This window comes from Peromyscus leucopus, chromosome 7 (assembly GCF_004664715.2).
Source record: "Peromyscus leucopus breed LL Stock chromosome 7, UCI_PerLeu_2.1, whole genome shotgun sequence".
Taxonomy (NCBI): Eukaryota; Metazoa; Chordata; class Mammalia; order Rodentia; family Cricetidae; genus Peromyscus; species Peromyscus leucopus.
The window spans coordinates 108037005-108054097 of record NC_051069.1 but is presented as its reverse complement, the minus strand read 5'-3'; the positions used below and the strand labels follow the sequence as shown (position 1 = coordinate 108054097).

At 53.8% G+C, this 17093-nt stretch overlaps 1 protein-coding gene across 1 annotated transcript in view; it reads left to right on the top strand.

The window, feature by feature from the left end:
• The first annotated feature begins 2738 nt into the window (after positions 1-2738).
• Scn5a (sodium voltage-gated channel alpha subunit 5) overlaps positions 2739-17093 on the top strand; it is an 81984-nt gene continuing 67629 nt past the window's right edge. The window contains 4 exon segments of the mRNA XM_028856395.1: positions 2739-3011; positions 5211-5329; positions 13266-13355; positions 14674-14802. Coding sequence (XP_028712228.1) covers positions 2739-3011; positions 5211-5329; positions 13266-13355; positions 14674-14802 — 611 coding nt within the window.

The window sequence follows — 17093 nt, the reverse complement described above, 5'->3', positions numbered from 1 at the left end:
TTTATTTCAATACAGATTGCAAACACATCTTTACAGAGACAGATGCATGTGCAGGTGCGGGCTTGTACACACACGCTTCTGCCAGCGTGTGTACATCCTGGGCATCCACGTGTCTCTAGAACCCTTGCAGGCATGTGGACACAGATGGATACCGTGATCCAGAGGACGCTATTTTTAGCAAATAATCCAAGCTAAGGGGTAGCTTCCCAGTTTACAGAAGGAGCAATTGCTCACCGTGGAGAGGGCTGTCCCACTGTCCTCCCAGCTAGGCTCTCGGTTTCTAACATGAAATGAATAATGATTTTATTGTTTTTGCAAGCTCATCATAGTGGATGCCAGCCATGGGGGAAGGTGCAAAGGAAGTTTGGAATGACCCAAATTCTCCTCAGCTAGAGGGAAGAAAAATCACCATTCACGTTTGGTGATGAGTGTTGGAGATAGAGGCCGCCTGCTCGGTTAGAGGTGGAGGCTAGACAGGGAAAGGCTCTTATGAAGTGGGGACTTACTCTCTCACGGCTATTTTTAACGAAGATGGTCCTTTAACTTCACGTCAATCCAACGAGAAGCTGCAGACTGATGGGAAGCTCTAAAGGGAACCTCTGTCTCCCTGCTTCTGCGACAGTCATTTCGTTCTGTGCTTGCCCAGGTGTCCACACACATGCTTGCACACACACACACACACACACACACACGCACACGCACACGCACAGATGCACTCTCTCCCACTGTGTGTGTGTGTGTGTGTGTGTGTGTGTGTGTGTGTGTGTGTCTGTCCCAGTGCAGGAGCACATATGTGCTAGCATGTGAAACTTGGGGTGCCATTTTCAGGAGGTGTCCAACTTGTTTTCTGAGCTGGGATTTCTCACTAGGACCTGGGCTAGGCTGATGGCCCAGCCAACTCCAGGATGCCTCCTGTCTGTGCCTTCCCTGGCACTAAAATCACAAGCAGGCACTACCTCACACAGCTTTTCATACTAGGGACCAAAGAGAGATCTTCATGCTCTTGCGGCGAACACTTTACCAACAGCCGTCTCACCCTACAGGTGCCCTCTCTGTATTTTTTAATTTTATTACATTTATGTTCTCATGTGCTCGCTCCCTCCCCCTCCCCCTCACGTGTGCATGTGTTGCCACAACAAACGCGGAGGTCACAGGGCATCCACCAGGAGTCAGCTGTTTCCACCTATCTTGTGGGGATCCAAGGATCGAACTCAGGTCCGTCAGGCTTGACAGCGAGGGCCTTTACCCGCTAAACTATCTCAGCAGCTCTCGAGGTGCCTTTGAGGCTGTGCTGCGCCTGCTCACTTTTTACCTGCCACGCGGCGGAATGCCTGCAATCCCTGGTGCTCAGGGCACCTGGATCTGGGTCCTTGTTGGGCATGTGCTGGGGTGGGGCCACAGCAGCGTGTAGGGTCATTCATGACATGCTCCATGGGAGTGAGATCAGGGCAGAGCCCTTGGCTGACAGGAAGGGAGTGTGTCCCTGGCAGAGATCTCCAGCAGGTGTCCGGTCTGCCTTCTTGAGCTGGTGCCCAGCCGTTCCCGGGTTTGATGTGGTGATTAGCGGTGCGGCCCGGCTTGGTGTCAGAGTCAGGAGCCCTCTGGCCACATCCTGTTTTGGTGAGCCAGTCAGGAATGCATTCTCCTGCCTAGCTGTCATAGATAGAGAGTGTGTTTGCACCAGGTTCTGAATCTTTTGAGGCCACCAGGGGCCACATTTTCCCGGTTTGACGTCACACACATGTGCCTGTTGCATGTCCTCTTCAGCAGTGGTCACTGTCTTCCGGTGCTGCTGGCCCCTTGGGATTGGCATTTGTTTGTCCTCTCTTGTGGGGGAAGACGGGGCAGTGTGATGAGCCAGAGGCACCCTGTCACATTTCCCATCTTTAGAATCAGTCTAGTTAGGGATGTCGCGGCACCCAGGGGATTCCCATGAGATCCTCATCAGGAGGTCGGCATAGCTGTGCACAGAGGAGTGCCAGCATCTGGATGCCAACTCCTGTGTTGCTGCCCAGCTGTTTCCGAAAACCCACAGGGTTTTCCTGGGTCCCTTGGGGCAACACTGATGTCCTCTCAATTGCCACCTCCTACGCCCAGGCGTGGTGTGTGCCACCTGTCCCGTGAGACGTGGGGACTGTGGGAACTGGACAGCACTCAGTCTGGGAATATTCCCTGGAGAGGAGGGGTAGGACCTGGTCCCATCCAGGGCCAGCTCCTGGCATACGCACGTTTCACCGTTCATTGGGGAGCAGAAGACCCCTTCTGACAGGGTCTGGGATAAAACAGATGGCCTCTCTGTCCATCCCTGTCCCGTGGGGCCTAGGGAGCCGTTGCGGGTGGAAATGTCTTGAAAGGGGAGAGCTGAAATGTTTTCTGGTGTGGAGTGAGAAGGGGAACGTGCTATCATGATGGCGCACTTCCCCTTGACCACTGGTGTGCAGGCACGCACACTGGGGCAGGCGTGGGGAGCCGCTTCCGTTCCATTCCTCACACACGTGCACACCACAGTGGAGAGCGTAAGTGTTCACCCCAGCCACTGTCAGTCATGTGTCCTGTTCAGTGATTGGCCGCTGGGGACCCTGTGCACACTGGCAGATTCCGTCCTTTTCTGCACCAGCACAGCTGGCCCACCACCCTGCCCTCGGTCTGTGGCACCCCATCACACACGTGTCTGTGTCTTCCAGCTTCCCCCCAGGCAGCCTGAGGAGAGCCTGTGCCCCCAGAAGCAGGATGAGAAGATGGCAAACTTCCTGTTACCTCGGGGCACCAGCAGCTTCCGTAGGTTCACCCGGGAGTCCCTGGCGGCCATCGAGAAGCGAATGGCGGAAAAGCAGGCCCGAGGTTCGGCCACGTCACAGGAGAGTCGTGAGGGCCTGCCAGAGGAGGAGGCTCCCCGGCCCCAGCTGGACCTACAGGCCTCCAAAAAGCTGCCAGATCTCTATGGCAACCCACCCCGAGAGCTCATTGGGGAGCCTCTGGAAGACCTGGACCCTTTCTATAGTACCCAGAAGGTGACTGCCACCCCCTCAGCACGCTCCTCACCCTCCTAGGTAGCTCCTACGAAGGCAGCAGGCAGATGGGGCTCTGCTTCTGTGGAGTTCTGTGTGGGGCTGGTTCCCCTGGCCTTTGGGGGAGTGACTCACCACTGATCTGTATTCCAGTCACCTTAATTTCGGAGTTCTGGGATAAAGACATAAAAAATGGTGTTTGGGCCCCTAACTTGGGGGTGGGAGGGCCACTGAACTCTTGCCTTCTTGTGTAGTGCTTTGGTATATACCTCTAGGGGATTCCTTCCTGTCCCCAGACGCGTGGGCACCTGGAATGAATCCCCAAGTGGTCTCCCTCCGAAGTAAAAGTGGCATGTGTTCCTCCCATCCCTCCGGCAGCTCAGAGAATTAGCTAGCAGCAGCACAGAGCCAGTTGGTTCAGGCTGAGCCACAGGGGTTGTCTCCTGGGCCTTATGGCCTTCCCTGAACCACAGAGGGCATGGGAAGGCTGAGAGGGGAGAGGAGGCCATGGCTGGTGAGGCCTGGAATGGTGGGGAAGACTTCTTCTGTCATCGTTGCTCCTGGGGAGAGGGAGGGAGTGTTGTTTCTCCACAAGGCCCTGCCCTGGACCCCTCTTCAGACCACAGGTCACTGTCTCTCACCAAACAAGGTGACAGACATATAGGGCTCCTACAGAGGCGTAGGAGCCCCACCCAGCTGTCCACACTTCTGGGCCTAACTGTGGGGGCTGGTGGTGGGACAACGGGCTGGAATCTGGAGGAAGGCCTTTCCCGAAGGCCAGGCACCAGAGACCGAGGAGGCTCCAAGCTAAGGGCAGAGCAACATGTGTGGGGTCAGAAAGATAACTGTAGTCAGTGTGAGGACCTGTGTGATGTGTCCGTGTGTCTGTCCCCATGGTTTGAGATAGTGTTTGGGAGACGAAGACCGTGCATGTCTGTGTGTGCTCACATCTGCAGGTCCATGTGTGATCAGCTGTGGCTGTGAAGGGACCCACACACACTCAGTCTATACAGTCAGGAAAGCTGACCTGGCCTGCTCTGGGGCTTCCAGAGCTCGCTGGTTCAAGTGACTGGAGTAGGATCAGGGTTATTAGGCCAAAAGGTAGAATTTGGGTGGGTGAGTGAGTGGGTAGGCTTAGGTCATAACCAGACAGAGTTGACAGGAGAGCTGGGATTGGGGTTAGGGACATGGCTGAGAGAGAGTCTAGGTCGCTGTGAGAGGAACAGAAAGGATTAGGTTGGAGTCAGATTAGACCAGTATAGGGACAGTAGGTGAACCTAAGGATGGAGTCCAGCTTGGGTGGGCTTCCAGCCTCTGGAACCCCTCACCCCAGCAGTCCGTGTGGGTGGAGCCAAGGACACCATCTTTTTTGTCTCTGTATCTGAGAATGTTTGATCAGGGGTTTGCTAGTACCCTAGACTCCATCCTGTGTCCCTTGCTGACCCTGGCTGAGGGAGGGAGGCACCACATGGAACTTCTGGCTCTAATCTGCTCACCTTGTCCCACTAGCCCGGATAATAGAGCTTTGTCCCATCCTCTCAGCCCATGGAGGTGAGCGATCTCATCCCTGCTCGCCATGCTTCTGGCATGCTGGCTGCCTTTGCCCCCCACCCCCACTTCCACCCTGCAGGCTCTCACAGCCGCCCCACCCCATTAGGCCACATAGGCAGTATCTTCTAGAAACCTCGAAGTCCAGGCCACCCTGGGCTTCTCATAACCCTACAAGAAGGAGACACTAGGTCCTGTGTGAGTAGGAGGTTGACCTTTGCCTGACCTCAGGCAGACTGGGTCCTAGGGAAAGCCCGGATGACTCTTTAGCTGGCTTTCCCTCCTCACCTGTATGTCTCTGCTGACCGAGCTCTGGGCAGTGTGGGGGAAGGGTAAGGAGGAGGCATCCCTGAGCCTTACCGGCTTCCGCTGTGGAAGCGGCTGGCATGGAGCAGGGGAGTCTTCTTGCCTCAGCCTTCCAGGGGCTGTGATTATAGGTGTGTGCCACCACCCCCAGCTGAAAGGCCCCTTGTTGAGACGGTAATTCTGAAACTGAAGTGAACCTCAACCAACCTGACATCGCCCAGACTTCCACCTCTCCCCTCTTCATGGCCCAGACGTGGGGGTCCACAGTAAAGGGACTGTACTGCTCCCCCGACTCCTTAGCCGTGGCCTGAGGGCTCCAAGATGACAGCTGTCTCCCTGTGCCCACAGACCTTCATCGTGCTGAACAAGGGCAAAACCATCTTCCGGTTCAGTGCTACCAATGCCTTGTACATCCTCAGCCCCTTCCACCCTGTGCGCAGAGCGGCTGTGAAGATTCTGGTACATTCATATCCTTTGCTGTGAATCCCTGTTGTCCGCATCGGCCCCAGGTAATCCACGGGTGCTGTGCTCAGGGTGGTGCGGAGCCCCTCACTGCTCCTGGGACAAGCAGCATGGTCACCACCAGCAGCCGATTAGAGAAACAGAACCCTGACCACCACCCTAGACAGTGCCTGCTCTTTCACAAGACCCTAGGGAGGCCCGGGGGTGTGGGGACGTTTGAGAAGCCCTTCCATCCCCTCTTCGTCAAGAGGGAAGAGAGCCTTGAAGCAGTCGGAGTTCAGAGAGATGATGTCCCCAGCATTCCCTGATGTGACTGGCCCTTCTGGAACAGGACTGAACCCAACAGAGCCAGTTGGTTGGGGTTTTTGTTTTGTTTTGTTTTGTTTTGTTTTGTTTTGTTTCCAGGGGCCAGTTTGCTAAGACCTTTGCCCCATATTCCCCCACCATCCGACGTTGATTCATATTTGGCTTCCATCAGACCCTCAGGAAGTATGTCCAGTCTGACAACTAATCGGGATCCTGCCCGGCCGAACGCAGGAACTGTTCTTGCTATTTTCAGTCAAACAGCCCCTGCCGGACACTGCAACCATAGTTGCTGACCAGATGTCATGAGCCAATCATAAAATGATTCCTTACCAGTAAGAGTCTGTACCCTACCACTTCCAAGTACACTTGGCCACAGCTGGAGTCCCTAATCCTGCTGAAAAGGAGCTTTTCTCGGGGTCGTCATTTTGCCACTTTGTCAGATGGTTTGACCCCAGGATGCTGGGATTTTTTTTTTTTTTTTTTATTAAACACTCTTGCTGGTTACGTACATGATTGGTGGTCTTTTATGGGACTTCTTACAGACCCTAACCTTACCCTGTCTCTAATGACTCCAAATGTCCCCACCACCCCCACCCCTGGGCACCCCCACGTCCTGCTGCCCCTTGCCCAGAGGCTCAGCCAAGGAAAGCCATCCCTTGGTAAAAAGGCCTCCAGTTTGTTTTTTTTTCTCACGTGGGCATCTTTCGAAGGAGACAGTGTTCGCTTCTGAACTAGGTGTTGACAAAATGTTTGCAGTTTGAGAGCTTCTCAAAGAACTCTGGTTAGCGTCCAATTACATAAACCGCAGCCTAGAAATGCTTCCCGCCTGCTGACAGAATGAAGCCGTGGGACAAAGAGCGCCAAACCCGCTTCGGGGTCCTAGTTCAGGCAGCGGTGGAGGGGCCCCAGCGCTTCTCTGGACTTGATGGGTAAGAATGTTGATTGACCTGTTGTGGGGGGGGGACGGACACGTGAGGTCAGAGAGCAGAGTGCAGGAGTTAGTCCTCTCCTTTCACATTGCGGGGTTCAGGGGTCAAACGTGGGTGGTCAGGAGTCTCAGAGAGGGACGGTGCCGTCCACCAAGGCAGAGACATTCACATTTTACCGTGAGGACCTGGGAAGCCCTTTCCACGGCCACTGGTGACCGGGACGAGGGCGGCGCCATTGTTTGGTTGGTTGGTTTTGGCTTTCTGTCGTTGCCACTGTTAATTTTATTATTATTCACTACATTTATGTATTTACTTGTGATGTTGGGGGAAGCATGCTCACGTCACGACGTGTGTGTGTGTGTGTGTGTGTGTGTGTGTGTGTGTGTGTGTGTGTGTGTGTGTAGGTCCGGGCAGAAGTCAGTCTCCTCTTTCCGCCATGTGGATGAGGGAAATCTAACTCTGCTTGTCAGGCTTGGGTCCTTACCCACTGAGCCAACTCCGAGGCCTGGAAGTGCCATTCTGAATCTCAGTTGCATTTCTGAGCTCCAGATGATGCTTGGGACCAGTTGTGGGGATAGTGAACTGGCTGGGCAGAGCTCCCCAAGTCCCCAGCCACCTCTGCCCCCACTCTGAATGGGCATTTCCCCTTAAGAGAGCTCCCTAAGAGCTAAGTGAGTGTGCTCACTGCTTTGTTGGAAGAGCAGAACTGGAGGAAGAGGAAAAACAGTTTCCTTCGTGCTCGGAGCTGGTCTCTAGCCCGCTGTAGGGGTGTGGCCACCCCGAAAGCATCCTCCGAGCTCACTCGGGGCTGCTTCTCCAGGTAGCTAACCAACCCAACGGTGTTTGGCAGCCACGAAAATCTCCAGGGAGGCAGCTGCGTCCCTTGGCTCTCTCCAGTCACTGGGCTGGGACTTGCTAGGGCAGATGAGAGATCAGAAAGCGATGAAGAGCGAAGTGGGGATTTGGGGTGCTCAGCCCAGCCAGAGGATGCCTTGAGTGGTGGCTCTGGGGCTGTGAGTTGCTGGTCCTGTCTGACAAGGCCAGCTCTCCCCAAGGCAGCCACCCCAGGGAAGTGATCTGTGTGTGAGCCGCCCTACCCTGGGCTGCTGTAGTAAGTACTCATTACCTGGGACTGAGACGATAATCCGTGACAGCACCACCTAGTGGAAGAAGCGGCTGAGCTCTGTGGAGATCTGTGGCATTTGGAAGCCCACCTCCCAATCCCCTCAGTCGCCTTGGTCCCTTCAGAGTGATGGTGTACCCACCAGGCCTTCCGGCATCACTAGGATTTTCCAGAACCCTGGGACCCACCTCAGAATCTGCGTTTAATTGTTCCACTTCATGTCACCCAGGAAGTTTCTTTAAACTTCTAGGCCGTTCCAGATCAGAACCACCAGCTAAAGACCCAGGAATCCACACACTCCCCACTGACTCCTTCTAAAAAGTTGTGATCTACTTCATATATCATAGAACATTTTAGATATATTTTTATTATTTTTTTAATTCTCTCTGTCCCTGGGTCTGTCTGTCTGTCTGTCTGTCTGTCTCTCTCTCTCTCTCTCTCTCTCTCTCTCTCTCTCTCTCTCTCTCGTGTGTGTGTGTGTGTGTGTGTGTGTGTGTGTGTGTGTGTGTATACACGCGCTTACAGATATCAGATCCTCCCGGGACCTGGAGTTGCAGATGGCTGTGAGCTGCCAAGTGTGAGTGCTCAGAACTGACTTGGGTCCTCTGCAAGAACAGTGTGCACTTTTAACGATTGAGCCGTCTCTCCAGCCTATAAAACACTTTATTTTAAAGTGTGTGATTCAGTGATTTTTTTTTTTAGTGTATTTGTAAACAATCACCATTACCTACTTCTAGACAATTCCATCAGCCTCCCCATCCCTCAAATTGGTGGGAGCCTGTGCCCATTAGCAACCACAGTGCAGTTCTTTTTGAGACAGGACTCACTATGTAAACCAGACTGACCTAGAACTCAGAGAGATCTGCCTGCCTCTGTCTCCCCAATGCTGGGATTAAACATGTGAGCCACCATGCCATGAAACACAAAGCAGTTCTGTTGGGGTTTTTAGCTTTTTGCAGAGGGTTTCACTATCTATCCCAGGTTGACCTAGAACTCAGAGTCCTCTGACCTCCACGTCTGGAGAGCCAGGAGGTCATGGACCATCATGCCTGGCTCACGGTGAAGAGTCTAAGCTTTCAGTTGTGAAATTGTACTGTGCTTAAATTTTCACATCCATTCAAATACCCACTATGTCTGTACGTGTACAGAACTGTGTATGATGCTCTTTGGACGGGCTGGGCAAAGACAGAATGTGACAGTTGAGGTTCATGGTGTGACAGGCTGGTGCCGTCATTCTGCTGGGCTCTGAACTTTATTCTGAGCCCTGTGGTGTATCCCTGGGAAATAGCTGGAAAAGTAAATATGGGCATGTAGAATTGGTTTGTTCCTATGCGTTTTTGTTATAATCCTGCAGAATGTGTCCCTGCCATGATTAAATAAAAGAAACTAATAGAACTGTGAATTCCACCGCAGTCACATCCAGAGAGACCTCATGTTCATGCCAAGAAGCATTTTGTCTTCCTCGGTGCCCAGGATCTGCTCACAAAAGCCTCCCACGTTTCTCTACCACATTCAAATGGGCAATCAAATTAAGAGTGAGTCTCTCTCTCTCTCTCTCTCTCTCTCTCTCTCTCTCTCTCTCTCTCTCTCTGTGTGTGTGTGTGTGTGTGTGTGTGTGTGTGTGTGTGTGTGTATGTGTACATGTGTGCATGTTCATTGAATAGCACAAACCCATGACAGTATCTGCCCATGGCTAATTCCCTCCTCTTTGGGAGATTTGACTCCTAGAGCTGAGGACTTACGTGGCCCAAGTGTCAGGCGTTCTCTGTTGTGGAGCAGGCAGCCTTTGCTGGCATTTTCACTGTGAGGCTAGGAGTGGGTGTTTGGGACAATGACACAACAGGGCTGAAGATGTTCTGCTGTGCACAGGCCTGCAGAGCCGGCCTTTGCCGCTGCCCACACAAAGGACCAGCTTGATACTGGCCTGAAGCTAGCAAGCAGTACAAACAGATGTGTCCAGTCTGGGAACCTGGGTGACTCCTAAGTCTGGCATTGGCCCATGCTGGGCTCCTGGGGGTCCTGAGTGTTTAGGGAGGAGGCCTGAAGGCTAGGACCTTGGTCTAGGTAGGGAGAGATGGCTCTTGTCACACACAGAAAACCGACGAGAGTAGCGTCAGAGCCATCCCCAAAGCCAAGGAAGCCAGGTGACAATTTTGAGGTATCAATAGAAGGACAGGGGCCTGGTTCACCCAGGTCATCACTGGATCTGGAAGACTTAGTGTCCCCGAACTTCCCTCATCTTCACGTTACAGTTCCTGCTCATCTCCCTAGCTACACCCTTGAGGGTGTCCTCATCAGCCTGTCCACGTAGCTGCTCTCGGTAGAGAGGCCTTTTTCCCACCCTGAGGACTTGTGAGTGGTCCACCCAGAGTGGGAAAATCCTGACTCTACAGAGAAGGGTCGACAAGCTCCATCTGTGCTGTCCCTCCAGGACTGTCGGGGCCGGCAGTTGCTGGAAGAGCCATGAGTAGCCTTACTTGCCTCCTCCAGGGAGCCCTCCTGCTCAGCACACTAGAGGCATAATGTCCAGTTTTGTAGCGTTTCAGGACATATCTCTGCTGTCACTCATGGCCAGGTAAAATTTGCTCTTTAAATGACATATAAAGGCTGCAGAGATGGCCCAGTTGGTAAAGTAGTTGCCTTTCAAGCTTGGGGACCTGAGCTTAATCTTCAGAATCCGTGTAAAAAGGCTTGTCATCCCAGCACGAAGGAAGCAGACAGGCCGATTGCTGGAGCTGTGATCATCCAGCCCAGTGTACTTGGCAAGCTCCAGGCCAGTGGGAGATTCTTTCTCAGGAAGAAAAGGTGAATGGTACCCGAGGAACGACACCCAAGATTATCTCCTAGTTTACATGCATCCTACGCACATGTACATGTACACTATCACAGATATGTGTGCATCCTATGCATGTGTGCATGTACACCACCACACAGATATGCACACACAGAATAATACCATTTCCTTGCCCCTCCTCTGTGGCACTCTCCTGCCACTTAAAAGAGCCCATCGCCTGGTTTGATTTTTGTACAGCACCATGGGTGGCGGGTAAGGAATGGCAGCTGAGGGCTGAGGGCTGTAACTAACACGAAGTCCTCCATTCTGGAGGCAGGAGAGTGGACCAGCGGGCAGCTGAATTCCTCCTGCAGTGAGTCTGTGACAGTTGGCTCCTGAACCCCGGATGTGGTGTGGATGGGACCAGCTCCAGCCTCCATCGGTGTTCCCGTGGTAACTCCGGATGCCACTGAGATTCATGGTCACAGACACGCTAGCATCACAGAGCACACGGCATTTTACAGCTCTGGAGGGTCTCGCTGGCTGGAAACCGAGGTACCAGCAGGACTTTGTTACTTGTTGGAGGCTCTAGGGGTGAGATAGTTTTCTAGGTTTTTCTTCTTTTTCCTGGGCTATTTCACATTCCTGAGCTCATGATCTTCTGTCTGTAAGCAAGCATTGACCAGTCAGGAGCCTCAGACCCACCCACCCCTCTCTGTCATAGAGACCCTGGGATGGCATTGACCCTAACTGGACAATCCGGGAAAACAGTGCTTCCCACCTCAAGTTCCTAACGGAATCACATCTCCAATGCCTTATCACATCTAAATAAACAGAGGGATGGTTGCCAGGGATTCAGGAGGGAGCATCTCTGGGGCAGTAGCCTGCCTGCTGCAGTGACCTTCAACTTGACCATTTTGTGTATCAGTTCTCACCTCTTAGGGTTATTAGGAGTCAGGTCGGTTCATGGACAGAACCTGGCTCCTAGGAGGGACTCATTGGACATCTGGCATTGGCACCATTCCCATACGTACTTCAGAAAAGTTCTGAGATTCCTGCAGTTCAGCAGTGAACCTTGGAAATGGATGAAGCTGGTTGGGGGGCTTGTAAATGGTTCACCCAGTGAGAGAAGTTTCATCACAGAGCCTGGATAGGGGGATGTGTCAGAGATAGGGGTGGGATATTGATAAGTGTCTGAACCCTGAAAGACAGGAAGAGAGGCCTGGCCATGGTGACTGTTCTGGTTCGGTTTCTGTTGCTGTGTTGAAACACTGGCCAAAAGCAGGGTGGGGGTGGTTTATTTCAGTCTGTGCATTACAGTCCATCACTGAGGGAAGCCAGGACAGGCACGTGAGGCCGAAGCCGTGGAGGATGCTGCCTGCTGGTTTGCAGACAGACTTTTGCTTAGCCAGACTCCTTATATAAGCCAGGACCACTGTCTTCCCCTGGGGTGCTGCGCCCACAGTGAGCTGGGCCCTCCTACATCACTGATCCATCAAGACAGTCCTCCACAGACATGCCCATAGGTCAGTCTGATCTTGGCAGTTCCTCAATGGAAGCTTTCCTCACATGGCTCGGCTGTGTCAAGTTGGCAGTGAAAGCTAACCATGACAATGGCCCTCACAACAGCTGTGTACCACACTGAGGTAAGGACCCCAGGGCCTGGAGAGTTGCCCTCCCTGGATGATTAGTAGTCTGGTAGGCTAGCCCTGAGTTGATAAAGGGGCCTGATCACTTCTCGTTGTTTTATGAGAAACTAGAGAATTGTAAACAGGAGGCTGCTTTTCTAATTCACTGGGTTTTCTGGAAGCCTGGAGGTAGAAGGAGTGTACTCACCTGGCTGGATCCGCACGCATACACACCCCATGCAGAGCAATGCACAGCTAAGTGCCAGCCTGGGGCCAGGCGGGGGCCACCTTTGGGAGTCTCCATTTGGCAGCTCTGCCAGGCCTGAGCTGGGCTGTGGTGTCCGAGCCTGGAGGCAACCGTAGGAAGTGGTCCGTGCAGCCTCTTTCTGGGGTAGGGAGGGGATCTGTGGGTGCAGCCAGGCTCCTGGGGTGCCCCTCCCCTCTGGGGCTCAGGGTCTGATCCTTGTTCCTCTAACTTGCAGAGGCAAGGGAAAGAGTGGAGGCCAGACAGAGCTTTGTCCGGCCTGAAACAACAGCGAGGACGCCCAGCCAGAGTGTGGGGGGGTAGATAATACCCGCGGCCCCACAGGGGTAACCAGGACACAGTGCTAGTGTCTGCAGCGCCCCCTTTCTAGCAAAAGGACAGGTGAATGTCATTCGTGAGGAGCCACGGGCTAAAAGGGTGTAAAGCACGTCTCCCTCCCATGTGACTTGGGACAGGAGTCAACCCTAAGGTCTGGGGTGTCCCTTCACTCCATACGGGGTCCCACAGAGAGCCCTGGGGAGGATGTGCTCTCCAGTTTGGTGCCTGCTGTGGAAAAGGACGCGCTCTCGCAGCAAACGCCCGGAGGGGACGGAGACCAGACTGCTCTGTAGAGAGGACTTGGTCCCGAAGGGTCACAGCCCTGGCCTGGCGGTGACAACACCAGGCCAGCCCCTCAGCTGCTGTGGCGGCTTGGCTGACCCCTCCTGTGGTTTCTGATAGGCCCCTTCCCCAGCTTGCTTTGGGCTCCGTCTGGATTTGTGGATGGTATCTCTATGGCTTCCTACAGTCCCTCCCATGGCTTTCTGTGGGGCCCCTTCTGTGGCTTGAGGGGTAGTTTTCCCGTGGTGTCTGTGGATGACGCCCTCCCAGGGCTTGCTCTGTGGGTCCTCCCGTGGCTTCCTTAACTCTGGCTCCACGCTCTTCAGCATGCTCATCATGTGTACCATCCTGACCAACTGTGTGTTCATGGCCCAGCACGACCCTCCGCCTTGGACCAAATATGTTGAGTGAGTATCTTCAAGGGCCCTCCTCTGGCCTCATTCCCCTTTTCTGTCCAGGCCATGGGCCCTAGAGTTGTCTGAGACAGAGGCTGTGTACCCCTGCAGCCCCACCCTGTGGAGGGAGGGCGGGCGGCCACCCTGTGGAGGGAGGGCGGGCGGCCTTTCCCAGCCTCTGTCCTCCTGCATTCAAGCCCTGCCACATGCTTGTTCTAAGTTTGTGGTCTTAGAGGTGGAAGCTCTGGAAACTGGCAACGTGGGGAATTTCTGTCACCCCCCGAAAGAGGGACATGCCGGGCTCTGTCCAAGATCAGTAAGCGTCCTCTCCATTTATGACCCCCCCCACCACACACACACACGAGGGTCAGCACAGCCCCGTCCCGTTTGGAAGATTGGCACACCAAGAATTGGAGTCCGACTGACGTGGCACGCAGCGGGGGACCCGCTGGCAGGAAGGCAGGGGCTTCAGTGCTACACCGTTGCCTTGGCCCCCACCCAGGTCTTGCCTCCCATAACCCTTTGCGGTTTTAGAACACTGCTTCCGAGTCTTCCCTCCTGAAGAAATGTCTAATTCCTCCGGATCCAAGCAGACTTGGCAGGCCCTTACCACACTTAGCTCCTGGTAATCTAGATTGTTTATGGAAATCTCTAGAAGGTGCAGCAGCCTCTCTTACAAGAGTTGCTTGCGCAGAGGGCCACCCAGGGCTGGTGTTGCCATGGCTCTGTCTGGCTGCTCTGAAGCCTAAGTTACCAGCCTCTCCCAGCCCATGGGCCAGCCCCGGCACACAGGCATTTTGGATTCCTCAGACTGCCAACGGCAGGAAGCACACACCAGCATGATACGCTAGAAGATCTGCATTCCCTCCAGCCTAGGGTAGGCAGCTAGAACCCTGGCTGGCCCTAGGTAGGTACTTGAGAGTGTCCCTGGTCCCCGTCACCAATTGTGGAGAGCCCACAAACATGGGTAAGGGGCAGTGACTCCCTATCCACGGTGTCCCGTGATGTAGACCTGGTAGTCACCGTATGCCTGTAACGTGCTCCCCCCCCCCCAGGTGGAGTGAGAGTATATAGGGGTTTTCCAGCAAGGGAGAAAGCAAGGCGTTCCCTAGACACACGACAGTCTCTCTGGAAAGCAAACAGTCAGGTGGACTTGTTGGCTAGATGTTTGCCACAGGCCTGCAGCCCTCACTAAAGCGTTATCACGGGGCACAGCCCGCTGTGGTGGCTCTGGTGTGAGGAGCTGCCCCGGGGCGTACACCGTGTGGGGAAGCTTATGAACCCAGTCGTGGGCTCAGCCCCCCTGAGAGCCCCCGGCCTCTCTCCCCAGGTATACCTTCACCGCCATCTACACCTTTGAGTCTCTGGTCAAGATTCTAGCTCGAGGCTTCTGCCTGCATGCATTCACCTTCCTTCGGGACCCGTGGAACTGGCTAGACTTCAGTGTGATAGTCATGGCGTAAGTATCCAGAGCATCGCTCCAGGGTGCATCACACCAGCTATGTAGGGTGGCAGTGGGGTTTTGTGCCCCAGGCCCCAGGCTTTCTGGGATTCCCTGCTGTGGGTCACATAAACTACATATGCCTCAGAGGAGTCCCTGCCTTGCTCTATGGCAAGTTGAAGACAGGATAGAGACAGCTCATTCTAGGAAGGCGAGGCAGGTCCATCAGGGCGTCAAAGGGCCTGAGCACCCTGGCTCATCTGGGGACCACAACAGCCCTGTGTTAAAGGGGCGTCATTAATATTAATATTCCATGTCTTAGTGTCTGGGTGAAGATCAAATGAAGGGTCTACTCTAGTCATTTAGGAGGCTAAGGCTGAAAGATTGCCATGCATTTGAGACCAGCATGGTGAGTTTGAGGTGAGCCTCTTTTAACAAGACCTTACCTCAGAAGATGGGGTGGGAGGGGGTGATTCTGCTTTAGCATCCTCTGTGCTGTTCCACAAGAAGTCCAGCCCCAGATCCCACTGTGACCAGTGACCTGACATCCAAGGTAATTAATAGTGAGATAGCCGTAGAGAAGCCTGGGGAAGCAGCCAGCTTCCCCTGGAACTTGTGCCAGGAGAACTCCTGTTTGGCATTTCTTAAAGCCACTGACCCAGCTTGAAGGATCCTCACACCAGCCAAGGAGGTATGCTAGAGGCAGGCAGCCATGTTCAGTCTTTCGACTTTGCAAGATGATATAATCATCTATAGAGTACACGCCCAAACCACACCATCTTGATATTTTAAGCAAGTTTACAATTTTCTGTTGAGCCCCATTCATCGTTATCCTGGGCCATGTGCAGCAGCATGCAGCCTCTGGGCTGCAGGGTTAGATGTCTCTCTTAGTCACATTTTACCAGCAAGAAAACTCGTGCCTGGAACACGACACACAGGAAGCCCACCACAAGGTGATCGTGACCCCAGGCTACTGTAGCCCCAGCTACAGCCTCGTTTCCTTTCCTAGAGGACACTTGCAGACGATCAGGGTTGAGCTGCTCCCCCGAAGGATGTCATAGACCAGGTACCTGACTCTTGTGAGACAGCTGATCAGGGCAGGGCTGTCGTGTTGAAGTCCTGGTCAGGAACTGACCTGGCAGACTCTTTTCAAGCTAAGGACCAGGTGTGTCCTGGACTGAGCTCTGCATCTCAGCAAAGAGCTGGGAGCTGTACTCCGTGCCCATGCACCTGGCTTCCCCTGGCACAGAAGAGCTTGCTGGGATCAGAGCTCAGTTCAGTCCCCACTGCCTCGGACTCTTGAACGTCCCTAAGCTATGCTGTAGAGGAGAGTGAACTTAGAGGAGATGGACTCTTGGGATGTTTTGGAGTACTTCCAGGCTAGGTGGAGAGCATGGTGGGTAGAACATTTATCTGAGGCTATTTCTAGGTATTTATAAACTGACTCCAGGCCTCCCATTTTACAGATAGGGAGACAATATACCACCTACCTGAAGTGTAGAGTCACGCCTGGGTGGGTTGAATGAGCAAAGACTAGTAGGAGATGAAGTTGAAGAGTGGTTGGTTGGGGGTAGACCATACTGTGTGTCCTCAAAGGTCATGTAAGAGCCAGACAGGATGAGGACCACTAGGGGAAGAGAGCTGGCAGAGCTGTGAGATGATTGAGCTGCTGTGTGGACCACAGACTGGAGACAGAAATGGGCAGAGACAGGCAGCAGCCAGTGGTCTACTTTCATAGCCAGGAGAGGGAGGAGTGGCTGAGACCAGCTTCTGAGCAGGGTAGAGGAGGTTTGAAGGTGCGACTGATGGGTTTTGCTTGTAACAGATGGGTGGATGGCAGCACCACTTGTGGAAATGGAGACTCCCGGGGAGGAGCCAGCTGGAGGAGGAAGGGACTCAGAAGTAGGGTTGGGGATATCTTAAGGGCGGAAGGGTGAAATACAAAAGGATCTTCCAGTCTGGAGTTTGGGAATGTGATCCACGGTGGAGGAGTCAGTTAGAAGCCACTGGGGAACTGAAGACCTTGAATGCCAGACAAGCTAACCTAGGCCCGAGCATGGCTGTCGACTGCGCTCTGGAACACACCAACATCTTGGGGTCAAGAACGGGGGTGGGGAGTGCTGGAGAGTGTTCAGTCATTAAGAGGACTTTCTGCTCTTCAGAGGAGGACTGCGGTTCAGTTCGCCCAGTGTCACAACCCCCTGCAGCTCCAGTTCCAGGGGACCCGATGCCCTCTGCTGGTGTCCACAGGCACTGCACACACACGGTGCACATTCACACACCCACGTACATGAGTAAATACTTTTTTA